We start from the raw sequence: 17,359 nt of genomic DNA on the forward strand, positions 1-17,359 counted from the left end.
TGCTGCAATATGAATAAAAACGTTGTGCTTTATTTCTGCAGAATCCAATGAATTCTAAGAAAACGGCATGCTTGAAGCAGAGGCCTTCAATCAATGTTATGAAACATGCAAACACAAATATCTTCAAAAGGTAAATAATCATCAGTCTTCGTTGTGTTGGGATTGTGTTAAATGGAGCACAAGCCACAGTTTGTACAGTATGTGTTCTTTTGTCAAAAAGTGTGTTGGATCTGTGTCGTTTCCATCAGCACTCAGCTGTGGGCTATAATGTTACTTTCTATCTGCAGTGAGGATGAGGAGGAACTGACCAGCAGCTCAGTAAGGCATAACTTTGCCAATGCATCCCGCCAATCATCTTGCACAGCGGTGAAGAGAGGGCACCTGCAGAGGATCATCTCCATCGAGGAAGACCACCTGCCACATTTACTCCAGACTGACTGCCAGACCCAACCCCCCCTGCAGAAGTGCAGTGAAGTAGAGGAAGCTTCAGACAATGAGGAGAATATAGACTTGGTGATGAGCGATATCTACCCGTGTGCATCCTCTGCCCAGCAGCAAAAGTTGAACGGAGATGTGGAGAAAGGGGAAACCCCCACATCTCCGAGGGGTCAGCCTGTTGGCAAGGAGACAAGCGTAAATGTAAGTATGTGGACATCGGGTGGTGTACTTTATTTTAACGCTTAAATAAACTTCTTTATCATATGATCAGCATTTAAAAGAACTACATGAATACAATTACTGTTAGTATTTACATGATTTTTTTGACTGTAAAAAAGCTTCCCTTTCCAAGCCAAGTAATATGTATAGAGAGAAGATGTATTAAAATATGTGAGTGACATGGTACAATTATGTATGAACCTGCTGTAACAAAATGGGGTCAGGCACTACAGTAATTGTTAAAAGTGAGATCCCCATTTTTTCCACACATTTTCATGGACAAAATTTCAAAGCTTTTTTCTCATAACATTTTTTTCCTTGCCCCACTTGCTCAGTGATTTTTAAACATATCAGATTCTCTATTCTCTCTATTCACACATAATTTCAGCTAGCGAGTGCACATGAAGGGAAAGACGCAGGGAGAAAATGAGGAAATGTACGTGATAGTAAACACAGCATCATGCCTGTCATCTGCTACAGAAAATCAAGTTGCTGTTACATCACATTAAGTGTTATTCACCAAAGATTACTGTAACAAATTTAAAACAAAATTCCATAACTTTTCCAAAACTTTCAATGATTGTTATAGATTCCATGATTTTTCCAGGCCTGGAAAATGTGATCGTGAAATTCCATGACTTTTCCCTGAATCTCATAACTTTTCTTTAATGTCTGCTACCATACTCTCTGTTCCTTCAGGAGGAAGGCGGTCCCTCGCCACCCGACCGTCTCTTCAAGATCGTCCTGGTGGGGAACTCTAGTGTAGGAAAAACCTCCCTCCTTCAGCGGTTTTGCGACGGACGCTTCCACCCTGGCACTTCTGCCACTGTGGGTATGTACTGTGTAATGACAAACACACCCCTGTTAGTTCCTATTAGCAAATACAACAAAAACACCCAGACCTGTTGTTGACCTGAAGCCCTGTAAGTGTTTCAATGTAGCACTGGAGAAAAAATATTTTTTCTTAGTTCAACTGAGTAGAGCAGCCAAAGGTGAAAGGACTGGCTGTAAGACTTTATACAGTCTTGTGCTGTGGCTTAATACTCGTATTAACCTGTATGCTGTGGTTCCTTTATTATTGTAAAGTATTACACAATAATACACTTGCAAGCATAAAACTGTGTTTAATGATAAGTACTGTGTATACAGCATTTAAATACTGTACTATGCAGAGTCTCTGGTAACAGCTTACCAGCTGCCTTCAGATTTATTGTTGCCTGTCTAGATTGTGATAAAATGAGGCGACACTTCCTCTAGGCCAATGTGAGAAATTCTTTCAAACATACAAGCACCACGGTTTGGTCTTCCACACTTCATCATTGTAAAATATTTGGTTTTGAGCACATTTCTTTGGTTTGGCTTGTGCAGAATATATTTTTTTAACTTCATTCTTTAAAGCCATTGGAGGAAATGAAAGAAAAGTACTAAAAGGTGCTGTCAAGATGCTTCGGTTAAGTCTTTGAAACTCTATTTTTGTAAATATTTAAAAGGTTTGGTAGTGCAGTAGCTGTTGTTTGGATTTTTCTCAAGTAAAAATGTCCAGTTTAAATATTTCAATTTCAATATTTAAATGTGACTATCATGTTTCTGGTACAGTCAATATCACATTTAAAATATGTAAATGTAAATGTGCTTTTTTTATGCAACATTCAGAGCATTAATATAGCAGCAAATCACTATTTGCCAAAGATTAAGTGGAGTGATGGTCACACTCCCTCAGTGTGTGTTATAAACTGAGCTCCTCTGTTGTTTGTTTTGGTAAGCCAGTTAAACCTTGCATACGTGTATGCATCCCACTGGCTAGTTAATCACCGCCACTTTCTCTTGCACATGGCAGTAACACTCACAGCTCCCCCCGTTAACACTGTATGCTTTCTCAGCTTTGTTCTTCACCGCTGTTTATGGAGTTAGCACCATTAGCTGCTTGCTACTGGCTTAACCATTTCCATGTTGAGAACTGTGTCCAAACAACTCATACGCTCATACATTTCTGATAGAGCCCCTTCAAAATTATGCAGCGATTACGTTCATTTATGTTAAGGTATAGATCTGCATATTGGTATGCATGTATACAGCTATGTAACCAACACAGTTATCTATGTTATTGGCACAGTATACTGTAAACAAATACCAAACCAAATTTGCCAATTAACATTTTGTTGTCTGTATGTGCAGGTATAGATTACAGTGTGAAGACAATATCTGTGGACAACAGCCTGGTGGCACTACAGATGTGGGACACAGCAGGACAGGAGAGGTAAGGCATCCACACTTGATGTAAACAGGTAATCATGTTAAAAAATCTATAATACTGCAACACTACTTTACTTTTGTCAGCTGTGGCACTTTAAAAAGTTCACTGTTCAATTTCATAGCAGTTACACAGAATCAAATACTTTTCTTGAAAAAGTTTAAATCTGTGTTTTGAACTTAATGCATCTCAGGAAGTTTTCCCTTAAAAACATTATTCCTGTATATTTGCAAGTTGTACAAATGCAGGAAAAGCCAAGAGATTTTTCAAGGATTTTTAAGGTGCCAGTGAAACGCAACACTCATTTTTTTTTTGTCAACCTCCTACTTTCCTTCTGCAGGTACCGGAGCATCACCAAACAATTTTTTCGCAAGGCTGACGGTGTGGTTGTGATGTATGACATCACAGCTGAGCAGAGCTTCACAGCTGTCAGGCAGTGGCTGACAAGTGTGAAGGTAAGACAGTTACAGTTACCCTGTGCTGCATGTCTTCAGAGAAACACCACGAGCAGAACATAATGTTTTGGTTTCACTTTGTGTTTCTGTGCTGTTGTTGCTCTATTTTGATTCCCTACAACAGACTGAAAAAGAAACAGAGCGGATATGTGTTGAATATATATTTCACAGTATTGCAATGTAGAAGATATAAGACAAATAAAGGTCAGTTTCAGAGTTTGTTTTACAGCTATTCCTCTACAGTTCAGACCACTGGCTATTTTTTCATGTGGGAGCCAATAAAAACAGTGAAGCTGCTGGCCTGACCTTTAAACTGTTAAGGACTCTGAAGATTGTTGTCTTTACTTCTGTATTCTTTGATTTTCCTCTTTCACAGGAGGGTGCAGGCGAGGACATCCCAATCATGCTTTTGGGTAACAAAACGGACAAGGAGATTGAGAGACAAGTTCAGAGAGGACTGGGCGAAAGACTTGCCAAGGTCTGTTTGTTTTTGTCCACTAAGCTCAAGGTCCTTAGTGGCCTTAGTATGGCTGTGGCCTCGCAGCAGCTGGGGTTCAAATCTGGCCTGTGGCCCTTTGAAGTGTATCATTTCCTTTCTCTCTCCCACCTTTCCTGTCTATCTTAACCTGTCCTGTCAATAAAGGGAAAATGCCCCCCCTCCCCCAAAAAAGAATACTTCGTCCTCTAAAAGATCATTTGTAAATCAATTTCTCCACCCGTGTTATATCAAATTCATTAAGAAAACAGTTTTTGTCTCCATAGTGAATGAAGAATCCAAAAATAGTGAAAATTCTTTATGGGTTGAAGTCATATGAGGTATTTAACAACAGCAAAACTATCCATTTATAAACTCTAATGCAACCCGCAGTATAATCCAAGTCTCATTCATCCAGTCAAATGCGCACTACCTCCCAAACACATGCATTTTCACTAAAATCTTATTCTGTGATACATTTCCATAAACAGTCTCACGCATGAACAAGTAGTGAACCTGCGCTGCTTATGTGGAAACATTTGAAACAGAAAGATTTCAGCAAAAATGCTTGTGTTTGGGAAGTACTGAGCATACAACTGGATAAATGAGACTTGGATTATACTGCATGATTTGTGTGAGTTTTTAAACAGAAGTTTTGATAAAGTTTTGCTGTTGTTAAACTTGGTTCCTTATGACTTCAACTTACATAGGGTGAGTAATTAATATACAAATGGTTATTTGGAGGACGAAGTATTCCTTTAAATGTTTCTTGATTGATTTGCAAAAAGTTGAAACATCTCTGCCTCTTTTCAGGACTGCCATATGACTTTCTACGAGTGCAGCGCGTGCTCAGGACACAATGTGGTAGAATCCATGATTCATTTAGCCAGGTGAGCAAAACTAATGGCCTGGGTGTGAGTTTATGTAACAGGGAAAAAAAACAATAAATGTATTAGACGAAATATGGAACAACTGTCTGCCTGGACAGCTCTCACATTACAACTATTTCTGCACTGAAGTAAGGTATATCATAGAGAGCTAATGTTTAATTGTTTCCATGTTGGAGGCACAAAGGATTTTTTCTTATCAGCTGGATTCAGAAAACACAGCAGAAAGCAATCACTCCTAAGTAAAAATATCTGGCATTGTTCACAGTTTCATTGATATGAAGTGCACAATTCAAATGTCCCTATCATTATGTAAATCATGTTCTGGCTCATCTGTGTGAGAATAATTTTAAATCAGTTAGAGGTCTACAGTAAACAGAAATGTGATTTAATGAATTATTTTATTTTTTTTTATTTTAAAATTTTTAATTTTTATGGTTCTACTCTTGGGGTTGCTCCATGCTGTGACAATTCAGCAAAACAGCATTTAACACACATCAACATGACAAATAAACAGGGAGTGTTGTAACTAATCCTGAAAAATGAAATAAAGACACTACAAGTTTCAAACAGACCTGATACAGACAGAGGGTGGATGCAGTAATAGTAACAGCCACAAAGCATCTTCTCAGTACAGATGTGAGTACAGAACTTGTTAATTTGTGCATGTCTGATTATGTCCCTCAGAATTTTGAAAGAGCAAGAGGACAGAGAGAAGGAGAAGACGGTCCAGCTGGTCGGCCCCTCAGAGAAGAAGAGATCCTGCTGCTAGCAGGTGAACTGTTTAACACATACACAGTAGCACTACCCTTTACAAAGACACACAACGTGACCAAATGTGCCACTGAGGACACATTATTCTGAAATCAGCACAAATGTTTCTCACAGTCTTCCACCTTGTGGCACTCTGAGTGAAAACAACACCAGAATGAATTTCGTGTACATGTTGTCATGTGTCACAGATTTGCACTATTACTGACAGTCTACTCTATATATTTGCGTAAGTTGTTTGCAGTTTGGAAATAATGTCAAATTGCAATTCTCTAAAGATTTAGTAAAATAATTATTATGTAAGAAAGATTAAAAGGTTTCTTTTTAGGGTTTATCATTACAACAACAAATTTAAGTCAAGCTTAGTCCCTTCTGAGCCTAACTGAGACTTGTTCATTTTTTAAATGTACAGTGTATAGTCTGACTGTAGCTCTCAAATATTTATTTAGCTTTCAAAAGCCTATTATGTGTCACATGTTGGCTTTTCGTTGTATATATTAATATATTCATTCAGTGTTATGTGCTTTTTTTTGCTGGTTTTCTTCTTCACATCTTTACACATACATGACATGGACACAATATCATGAACAACTGTTAAATTTAATGTATTTTAAAACAAACTTACAGTAAACACTACTGTAGTGAAGCTTTTGGTGTTCAGATTGTGTCAAGATTGTGAGGGGTTAATTTAAGTATTTTGGACCAAGGTTAGTTGAGCTGTTATGTGGTATTTTGAAGTTTGCTTAGAGTTTTTGTTTTTTTTAACTGGAAAAATAATACAGTGCATTATTTTTCCCCTGCACACCAAACAAAATTATTTATTTCATATCACCTTAATCTGCCTCAGTGACGAGTGTTTAATGAAAATAGTGTCGCAATAACATGTAAAGTAAGTTGTGTAATTTTTGTGTTACAGAAATGTTAAATTTCATTGGTTTGGGTAAAAAGTTCAGATTTCACTGTTTTGATATTGCACTATGGTCACTAATGCTCCACTACTACCAGTCTCTTGCACATCACTTAAATATATATAAACACGTAAATACATTAAACACATACATGAATAAAGCAATGTTAATGTTAATATAATTTGTAAAGGACTTTTTTCTGATACAAAAAAATGAAAATATGTTATACAGCATCACCTAGTGGATGAGTTTGGACATTGCTGTTTGTTCAGTTTTTACATTGACATGACAATATGTGAAACAGCATATTCAATATATAGGTGGAATTAACATGCCAATTTATTATAATTTGTATCACTTATAAACTTTATGGTAAACTAGGTTTGTGTTTGAAATGAGCAGCCGACTTTCAGAATTTTCCGTAAAGTTGTAACTGGACAGATTCCAAAGGTGCTCATACAACACAAGTATTTCTCTAAATGAATAAGATGACTTTTCTTTATAGATGGTGGTAAGCATAACATAACATTGTATTGCTCCTTTGTACCCGGGAGTGCCCTGTGAAATTGGCAGTTTCAAAGAAACTGTGGTCTGAGGCAGCAGCACTTACTTTGATATTTTTATACTGATATTTGTTGATTGTTACTAGCATTAGCTGCATGCTTTATACATGTAGTTCCTCCATTGCTTCCGAGTCCTCATACGGTGCATTTTGGTAACAGCCCTGGAGAGATTCATTAGGGCCTCTGCACCATATATAAGACGTGGGATTAGAGGTTGGTTCTTGGCTGTCTCTGGACACAAAATTATCACAAAACACACAATTATAACCTCAAAAGGGAAATGTATTAAGTGGTTCAAATGGTTTTAAAGAAAAAAACAACTTACTGTATTTTGTATTTTTCTATAGTAGCAGTAGTTTAAGCTGTATACTAGGAATATTATAGGAATACATCACCCTCACAAAATGGCCATTTGTATAACAATCACTCACTCCGTGTTACCTTAAATTCCAGAAGAAAACTCTGTTTTCCTCAAATACCTCCATGGCAAATCAAGATTTCAAAAACAGAGACAGTTTTTGGCCAATTGAAGTCATATGCAGACTGCATTTACCAACAGTAAAGCTGTATCAAAGCATCAGTTTACAAACTCACACAACTCATGCAATGTAATGCAAATCTCATTATCCAGTCGTATTTTTAGTTCTTTCAAAACACATGAATTTTCCATAAAATGTTACCAATTTGAACACTTTGTCTTCATACTGTACAGGTCAGCTTCTCATCTGTGCATAAGGCTATAAGTGTTTTGTAACCTAAGGTTATAGCAATAATGCATGTATTCGAGAAGTACTGAGCATATGATTGGATAAATGAGGCTTGGATTACACTGCACAAGTTGTGTGAAGTTTGTAAATGTATATTTTGGTATAATTTTGCTGCTTGTCAAATGTACACCCCAATGGCTTCAATTGTCTCTGTTTTTGGATTCTCTAGAGACATGCAAGAAAAAGGTCTGTTCTTAAATTCAACGTAACATGGGATTTACAATACAAATGTCCATTTGGGGGTGGAGTATTTCTTCAGTGCAGGGTAATCTTTGTCCAGATCTACACTTTAATGAAGAAAACCCCTAAATGGGTACCTCCAGTACTCAAGAAACCTGAATGTTACTAGAAACATAACTCCTAATCTAATTAATTTCAAACAGAGATCTTGGTACAGGGGTCCTATGTGTCAGACTATGTGGTCTTAGACTGAAGAAGCTTCATGGTTTGAGCCTATGTGTTAAGTCATATCTTATATTAATAAACCAATAAGGTAGAATGGCCAGCCTCTTTATATGGAACTATGGAGAAGAAAACAGCTAAATCCGGCAGTGCGGACAAAACCTAGGAGCACTTCGGCACTTGCTCAAGGCATTTAGGATGGGAGAAGGTATGTTATTGGCATGTCAACATCACTGCTCAAACTGACAAAGGCAGGGGACACCTGAGTCCACACCTGGAGAAACACCTTCTATTACACACTCACAGAAAACTACTAGTACACCAACTATGCAAACACCTTTCACATTACACATACAGGTATATGTACGTATGCAGGGTCATCCTTGGCTGTGGTTTTGATTGGTGCTAGTTTCCCAACATCACTAAATTGGCACAACTATAAATGAAAGTGGTTTTCTGGTAATCATTCTCTACAGTACATAATATGACATAAGAACTACACCTTAAATTTATTGTCTACTTATAGCAGAATGTGGACAACACGGTAATTGATTACATGAGCTCTACCATAATTTAAAAAATGGCAACTATCCCTCCAGAAGCTCTGGGTCATTGTGAAAACAAATACTGAGCAAAACACACAGGTACACAACTCCAGCTCACATATACACACATCAATAATCAGAAACATTCATTAAGACCAGGAAATGTTCCTGACCTCTTGTTGTTGGTGTTACATTCAGAATTGTTTAACAGTCAGTGTGAGTAACTTCCTGCCTTCATCAAACACTGTAGTGACAATCGTGATATTGTCAATGGGGCCACCTCTGCCTGGTCTTCGGGCTGGGCTTTTCTCTTATTCTATCCCCTCATACATTACACAGTGTGTCTGTCTGTGGTCATGGGAGTGTCTGTCTCCCTCAGGTGCTCAGGGGTTGTTCTCAGTGGACAAACAATGTCCTCCAGTCAAACTTAACGCATCTTGTAGTCGTGGGATATGGCTGCTTCACACAGCTGCCCTTTGAAATCCAGCTCGAAGGTAAAGTCCAAGTCGCGCTGAAGGTCAAGAGAGGGAGAAAAGAAACAAGACTGTCAGAGAGAGGGGAGGTAATGATCAAGCAGAGTCTGGGGAAGAAGTAAGATCAGAGAGTACTGTCAGATTTTCCATTCTGACCTGACAGCAGAACATGGTGTTAAATAAGCACAGACTGTTTGTGTGAGACAACAGGAAGAAGCGAGCCTTGCTTCTCCACCCCAGAGGGGGAGGAGAGGACAAGGTCAACAATAGAATCTGTTGTTGTTTGTCTGGAAGTCACCGCAGAGCTGCTGCCTGTTGACGGCTATCCAACACGGAGGAGAAAACAATCTGCTGTGGGCAGGCAGCACAGGAAGTGAGTCATGTCTTAGCAAAGATATACGGGATATAAGAGGAGCTCAAATCAGAATCTTCTCAGGAATTTGCATCTATTGTCCAGCGCATTCAATAAACATATTAAAACGAAATAGGGACAAAGGCAAAGTACTGCCACAGTAAAAAACATAATTATAAAATAGAAACAATACAATACAAATGATAAAGATACTTATACTTAAAAAATAACATAAAACCCTATAGCTGCTGTTGATCAAGGAATATGCAAAAGGTCAAATATGTGCAATGTACTGGTATAATGGTACATAAAGATATTAAATAATACTGTGAAACACTGCATTCTATTTTTACTTTATGTTTTTTTACATAGATATACATAAAAAATACTAATTGGGCTGGTACAATATCAGATTTATTACTATATGATTATCATTGCCAAAACACTTCACTGTAATTATATTATCACAATATCTACAGAAACTTTGAAAAGAAAAAAATAATGCTATCAGTCATATTATTTTTTAGCTTGCTTTATGGTGTATTTTGTCTCTTTTTGGGGTAAATAAATTACACTTAAAATACCAGCGTAGGAAAGTGGACAAAGAGACGACGCAAGAGAAGATAGAAACAGAAATGATCAGATTTGTATTATTAACATGAACTAATATCTAATTTGTTAGATATTAGTTATTGTCAATACATTTACATCGCAACACCCCCATTAATAAAAAAAGTCACATGGAATATATCACTAAAAGGCATTTATCATTACCTCTGGTATTACACAATACACAATTACACAACAGGCGGCACAATAATACTCACAATATTTTTCTCATTAGGCTTCATAGCAATGCTGCCGACGATCTCCTCTCCTCTCCGCACCGTCAAATAGTCCTCAAGGTAAAACACTGTCTGCTTCCAGTGGGTATATTGAGCATCTGGTGCTGGGACACACACATTTTAAATTCACATAAGTCATTTTCGTCTGAAAGCAAAGCAGCTTTTTGATTTTGTCGTGGTTCCGTCATTTACTGAAGCTGTATTGATCATTTATAAGCCAACATATTGACTGGTTGTCAGGTTGGGAAAAACAATACAACTTTTAGCAGCTTTTTTGACTGGTCAGCGACTTATGTTTTTGACAAGGGCTGGACTAAAATCAAGATGCTAATGAATTATTAATATTTACAACTGCAGGTACAATAAATCCTTGATTAATGACCTGAACAGGCAATTTTTTCCACAACCTGGAAACCCAAAAGTTATTCATTAATAATTTCTACCAGTTATAAAAAGCATTCATTAATTATTGGTTTATTGTTTTTGTGACTGAATAACACTGTGTTTATGCTTTTATTTGGTGTATTAATGTAAATAATGGGACATTAGTTGCATATGTTACTCCCTATTCCTGCCTGGAAATAAGACATGACTTCACTGCGATATCCTGCAAAATTGCAATATTATAGTACTGTTTGCACTTTTTTGCATTGTATTTACATTTATCAAGTAAAATCAATCATTTGTATTAATTGTTAAGAATGCCACCAGTTATAATTTATCCTGTTGTATACGTTGCCTGACATGGAAGTTGCTGAAGTTTTAAACTTTGGCAACACAACAAACATCTCAGATGCCATGCAACAATCAATATGTGATCCCCTTGTCAATGATGCAGTGATATGTTCACAAACCCTGGACGGAAGGCAGAAAGACACCATGGACAAGTTGTCAGTCCATCATGGGGTCAACAGACAGTATTACAGTCTTCTGTCTGATGTGAATGTCAAGCAGTGAATAAACACAAAGTGTTTCGGAGAAAGAGCAGGGAACAGTCTGTGTCCAGTTGTGAAGCACTGATGCAAACAGAGCAGGTTCCTCGACTTGAGTTCGAGATGACAGCGCTGAACTAAAAGGCAGGAAAAGCATGACTGCGTTCTTGACCTCTCTACTGTTGCTTGAATCAATTCTTTCATCACTTTGTGTCTATTGCGGCACCTGATGCGCTTTCATCTGTGTGTATATGTTTGTGTGTGTGTGCATGGAAACCCAGACAGGTAAAATCTGACACCCCATCCCCCCAAAATAAGTGTGAGCATCCCCCGGTGCTCGGACCATCACCGATCACTTGGCTGAGGCTCAAAAGGTCAGTAGCTCTTAAATCGAATATCTGCCAGCTGTCCCGGGCAGCATGGTAGCTCTGCCTTTAAAGACAAACTCTTTGTGAGTTCAGAGATGAAAGGGCCTGTCAATCAGCATGGCTGCTGCGCAGGGCCAGCTCTCATTTTTTTTGGCAGATTTCAAAAAGACGTTTACAAGCGAGCTGCGTTTCTTATGCTAATTCATTAGATGAGATGGCGTTTCTACTGGCATGAATTGCAATCTTTGACTTCTGCTTACTTTTTTCTCCTTGGCTGAGTGTGTGTGTGCGTGTGTGTGTGTGTGATACGACTGCCGTATGGGGAATCAGTTGCACACATTGGCTCTCTATCTGCAAGTTGAGATCTGTTCTGACAGACGAGGAGTCTTCAGGGCTGACACTGGGAAACTTGCTTGACAGACAATCTCATAGAAAGTCGATAGTAAGGAAGTGGGTAGGGCAGAGAGAGCTGAGGTTAGGAAACGATATATTTCTTCCTAAAAAAAATAAACAAGGTCCTGGTGATGCCAAACTTTCATAAATAACAGATTATCAGCACCAGAGGGCCAGCAGATCTAATGATTAGAGCAACCTTCAAAATGATATGATGTTTTACACATCATTTCAGTGTGTGATATTTATCCCTACCACTAGAGGTCAGTCACACACAGATGATGACACAACATCCACTGCTCACTCTATTTGGATCGTGTCAATCAAGCTGATTTGATCTGCTCTAATCTGCCTTTAACGTCTGAACACAGGCTACATTATGAAGAAATTGTGTTTATGTATGAGTAGGGGGTTTAGTGCAACCTGGGATGTTTAGAGCCTGATACTGCTATTTTACTTTTGCCACATTAATAACTAAAATTTCTAGTGAAGATGTCTAACTGATGGTTTTGATTTTAAGGTCCTGGAAGCATTTGATTCCACATAAAATGTTTGCTTGTGGATGTTTTCTGTTTCTCCAATTAAGTGAACTTTAGTTCCTGTTTGCAAGAAACAAGTCCAGGAACATCTCCCCCTGCTCTCTCAGACACAGAATCATTACAAGGAGACAAAATGACCTAAAAGACACAAATGACCTCAAAGAGATATGACAGACAAAGTGCAAAAGTGCAAAACAAAAAAGAAACAAAATGACTACAAGGAGACACAGAAAGACCAAAAAGACACAACATGACCCTGAGGTGACACAAAATGACTCAAAAATGATGAATCAAAAAAGAGGCACAATCACAAAGTCTGTGTGTGTCTTTCCAGTATGTAGGGGAGGTGGTGAGGCCCTTAACACGTCTGCGTCCAGTGGCCTATTGCCTCATGATTTACCCATGACTACAACCTAATGTCTTGGTGCCATTTGGTAAGAAATCCTATCCAGCAATATAAGCTGCCCGCTACAACCCCGAGATGGTTAGCTTAGTTTAGCATAAAGACTTTTAAGGCAGTGAGAAACAACTAGCCGGGCTCCATCTGAAGGTACACATTTAAACCTGACTAATTAACACATTACAACAGACTTTCCTTTGATCGCGTTTTTTGTTCACTGGTTCGTGCTGTCATGAATTCAAACTGTGATTAATTTGTTGTTAGTTGTTAGGGCTGTGTGATTTCAAGTTCAGGATATAACTTCCATTTGTTACTCTTGCTGTGCACCAGGCGGGATCGCTTCTTTTACATTGCAAATTTAATCTCTACAGGGCTAACTGAAGCCATCAAGGGAAGACAGCATGTTAACAAGGAGCCAAAAGTACCCACAGCTTCAGCACTCTGCTGTGCTGACAGAAGCCCTGAGGGAGATACTGAACCTGACCTCTGGGTGGTGCTGTATGCTGTGAAAACCCAGTAATAAGTACAAGGAAATAAATGCTTTTTTTTTTTTTTAGATTATCACTACAATCACTATAATATAGATACTGTGAGCTCAAATGATCTTAAACCGCACATACACACCCACACATACTGCATATCAAGTAAGAGACAACGTGTGAGGCATCTTACCGGTGGAGAAACCAGTTTTCTTGTGACACTTTGTGAACTCAATGTTGAAGTAGGTGACCAGTGCATGGATATAATCATTCCTCTGGATCTGCAGGCAGAACGCTGAGGTAAATGAGAGGTCCTCAGTCTTCACTGTGTAGATGTCCACCTCCTGCAGGAGGAAAGACACTTTTTCTCAAATATCTGGAGCACATTAACCCTTAGGGCCCGCTAAAATTACTCTGTGATCACTCTATGCACACAATGCGCTTCTCAGAATCAAACTTTAAAAAATATTATACAGTAATATTATTATTTACTAAGTTAATTGTTTAACCAGCATCAGTCCTAATCATATCAAATATTCATTGATTTTCAGAATTTAAAAAATATATATATATTCCATGTACGACATGCAGAGTAGTTTTCTCTCTCTCTCTCTCAGTCTCTCTGTCTTTTTTTTGTTTGTTTTTTTTAAATTATCACAGCCTTTGATATGTCACTGATTTACAGCAACATTGATTGTGACACCTAGTGGAAATAACATGCATTTTCTCCATATGCCAAATATGGTGAAAATGACGTCATCGTGTGGAAAAATAGTAAAAATTACAAATTCCAAGGCAAAAGCCCAGAATGACAACCAAAAATAATACAGTGCATGTTTTTATGCTTTGATGGCTGTAGAATCAAAAATTGCATGGTGACTGATATTGTTCATAATCAGATCTCTTCCAAAGCACATTTTCCAAATACCGACCTATTTCTTTACGTTGTTTATCTTGTTTAATTCTGACCTCAACCAGACCCGTGTGCATTCATGCAATGGTTGCAGAGGTTGGAAAACATCATTGTTTTGTGTCATGGCACACTTTCCTCTTTTGGCCATCCTGCATGGCCATCAGGTTGGGTGGGTTGGGCTTACTGAAAGGTACAGCCTGTCAGAGTCTGAAAGGGGGCGGGTGTAAGTAATTAAAAGAGATGATTCAGCCCAGGTGTGGAGGCCCAGTGGAGAAAGATGTTTTCTGAGAGCTGCAGGGAAGATAGACCTCAACAGGTTTTGTTTTTTGTTATTGTTAGTGTGTTTTAATGAAAATGAACTGTCAATGAAGTGCTGAAGTAAAGCAACATTGGATTATGGAGAGCGAGCTGACTGAGTGACAGCCAGTGGCTCAGGCTGGGGACAGCGAGGCAACAGGTAGGCCCGCATCTCTTACCTTTAGCCTGGCAGCCAAATGCTCCAGTAATACATGTACATGCACCCTGAAACCCCTAGACTTTCTATAGACAATAATAGTATCAAGTGACCAGGGTTATGTTTGCTGTGACATTTGTAAATTAGAAGTCTCAAGTCAAGACAGACAAGTCTCAGGTCAAATCCCAATTCCTAAACTTTGAGTTTTGAGTTCTAAAAAAAATTGATGCACTCTTCAACAAATGTAGTGCCAATTTGTCAACAGAATATTAATATAATAATTTTGAAAAATCAAGGATGCTTTAAAAATGTTTTTTGGGAGTTGTTCAAATGTATCCGTTATGTATATTCTGACCCATACTGCAAACTGCAATTTATTTTGCTGACTGCCAAGTTTTTTTTTTTTAATGCAAATTAAATTCTTTGGTATCATTTTTTCAAAGTGGCACTCAGTTGGAACTAACATAATGTCAGTTCTTCATGTTTCTCTATTGCAACTTGACTGGATGCTGTCGGATTGGTTCAAATAAAGTGAAATTTGCAGAATTAAGTGTTAACTTGCTGGGAATCAATAGCATTTAAGTTAAGTGATTCAGGATGCGTAGAGAAATTAATTGACTTGCAGCACATTTGGTTTTTAAATAACATACTTGTTAATTTTGGACTTAGGGGAAGGTGTCAATCAAGTTAAAAGGCTCAAGTCCAAGTGAAGTCACGAGTCACTGGTGTTAAAGTCTAATGAAGTTGCAAGTCTTTTTTGATTTTAACAAATTGAGTCTTAAGTCATCAAATTTGTGACTTGAGTCTCAAGTTCAAGTCATGCGACTCAAATCCTCAGCTCTGCATGGTGGTGCTGTAGAAAAGAAATCCATAAATGTCACATGCAACACATCCAGGATGCCAAAAGCAAACATCAAGAATTACAGTACAGCTTTTACCTGCAGAAATAGAGTCACCATAAGACTCCCCTGTGCCAAGATCGCAATAATCATCAAGACTGAGGCCAGTAACCCTTATGTAGGCAGAACAAGGATAGGGGGTCATCTGGGAGCTCTATAACTATTGTGAGGCTCCAGGTGTTATTCATGCATGCTGCTTGCAACTCCTAATCTGTAAATGTCCCCTGGCTCCAGTCAGTTTTACAGGGTATCTGATAACCCACCGGCTCACTGGGCCATGCTTCAGGAAAGAACATGTTGTTCCAGATCCTGGTTTTCCGTCAGGTGAACGGCACTGCGCCAACATATCATGTTAGCTTTGATGACTGAGTAACAGAGCGGAGTGCAGCTCACCTGAAAACCCTTTAGTACCCTGCAGGGTAAACATGTAGGCAGAGGTGTGATAATCTTGTTTCATGTACCATTGACAATATTAGATATTCACTGTTAGCTTGCTGGCTTTGGTGCCAGGTGCCATATTTGCTGAGGAGGAATGAGCCGTATGTTTTCTGGCAATAAAAACAATGCAGTTTTAATGTCAGATTCCCCCTGCTGTCTGCAGAAAACAGTCTCTCCCATAAACACATTTACCACATATTTACCCTGGTCATGCAGTATAAACTTCTCAAAGTCACATTTCAAAGTTTAACACTGCAATATAATGCTCTGCAATATTTACACCCTTGCTGTTGCTCAAAAGGCAAAATAAAAATGTTAAGAGCACTTTCACATAGGTTGTTAAGGTAAAATATATATGTATTTTCTGCAGGAATATAATCTATAATGATCCTCGCTGTGTATTGCTACCAAAGTTTTGAGCAGCATTTTAATAACATGAGGTCCAATGTGAACTACTCCTCTGCTATAAACCTTTAATGAGGCCAGTCGGTAATCCATTTAAAGACAATAAAGCTTGTCAGCAGGGTATCATTGTTTTAAGGCTTTTTTTTTTTTTACAAGATCAAAACACAAGCAACACTTCCATCAGCTTCATAGAGATTTTTGTTCAAGTCTCATGACTGATCCCTTTGCTGGTTTATGTAATACCTCACTGCATTTAAAATGAAACAGTGTCTGATGTCGAAGAAAATACAGAGTGCTTAACAATCAGCAACAAGAAGTAAGCGATGCTGAAGTCAAGGTGTGATCACACAGCAATTTTCCCCCGGGACAGAGGTGAGACAGGGCAGAGCCGCCCAATCAATGCCAGCAATAAGAAGGTCACTACGTCAAGGAGCACAATCAAGAAGACTAGACAGGCTGCTATTGACATGCATGGCACAGCAGCCTGATCAGTCTAATCCGCACAGTGAGAGGCACAGACAGGGCAACGGCTACACGTCAAGGTCGTACTCATACCAGCCACAGCATGTCACACAATATGTTTACCAATCAATCAATGTTCCTGAGTAGTTATAGTAAATGTATGTGTGTTTTTTACCACTGTAATTATACGTGACAGCTTATAAAAGCCTGCTTACTCAGTATTCTCCGTGGGACAGCTGCTGATGTATTGACATTACACAGTACAATCACTGCTAATTACATAATGTATTGTCAGCTTGTTTACTTCTGGTGCATTTTTTTCAGCT

The 17,359-nt window shown here is 38.4% G+C and overlaps 2 protein-coding genes across 6 annotated transcripts in view; one reads left to right on the forward strand and one right to left on the reverse strand.

Moving 5' to 3' along the window:
• Positions 1-17,359, forward strand: part of cracr2aa (calcium release activated channel regulator 2Aa) — a 34,843-nt gene that overhangs the window by 12,312 nt on the left and 5,172 nt on the right. For 2 of the 5 annotated variants that reach the window (XM_042496547.1, XM_042496548.1), the window contains exons 11-18: positions 42-130; positions 288-639; positions 1,357-1,489; positions 2,833-2,914; positions 3,249-3,363; positions 3,740-3,841; positions 4,652-4,728; positions 5,413-7,530. In XM_042496547.1, the coding sequence (XP_042352481.1) occupies positions 42-130; positions 288-639; positions 1,357-1,489; positions 2,833-2,914; positions 3,249-3,363; positions 3,740-3,841; positions 4,652-4,728; positions 5,413-5,497 (1,035 nt within the window). In that variant the 3' untranslated portion in view covers positions 5,498-7,530. Of the gene's footprint in view, positions 1-41; positions 131-287; positions 640-1,356; positions 1,490-2,832; positions 2,915-3,248; positions 3,364-3,739; positions 3,842-4,651; positions 4,729-5,412; positions 7,531-10,350; positions 10,412-11,564; positions 11,592-17,359 lie in introns of those variants that run through there. The other 3 variants (XR_006106327.1, XM_042496549.1, XM_042496550.1) reach the window with 3 other exon arrangements.
• The window catches only part of LOC121950523 (protein arginine N-methyltransferase 8-B), a 28,932-nt gene continuing 20,532 nt past the window's right edge, over positions 8,960-17,359 (reverse strand). Inside the window, exons 8-10 of the mRNA XM_042496551.1 lie at positions 13,656-13,806; positions 10,334-10,455; positions 8,960-9,192 (exon numbers count right to left, since the gene is read on the reverse strand). Coding sequence (XP_042352485.1) covers positions 9,109-9,192; positions 10,334-10,455; positions 13,656-13,806 — 357 coding nt within the window. The 3' untranslated portion in view covers positions 8,960-9,108. The remainder of the gene's footprint in view (positions 9,193-10,333; positions 10,456-13,655; positions 13,807-17,359) is intronic.

Source organism: Plectropomus leopardus, chromosome 11 (assembly GCF_008729295.1).
Source record: "Plectropomus leopardus isolate mb chromosome 11, YSFRI_Pleo_2.0, whole genome shotgun sequence".
In the NCBI taxonomy this organism is placed as follows: domain Eukaryota; kingdom Metazoa; phylum Chordata; class Actinopteri; order Perciformes; family Serranidae; genus Plectropomus; species Plectropomus leopardus.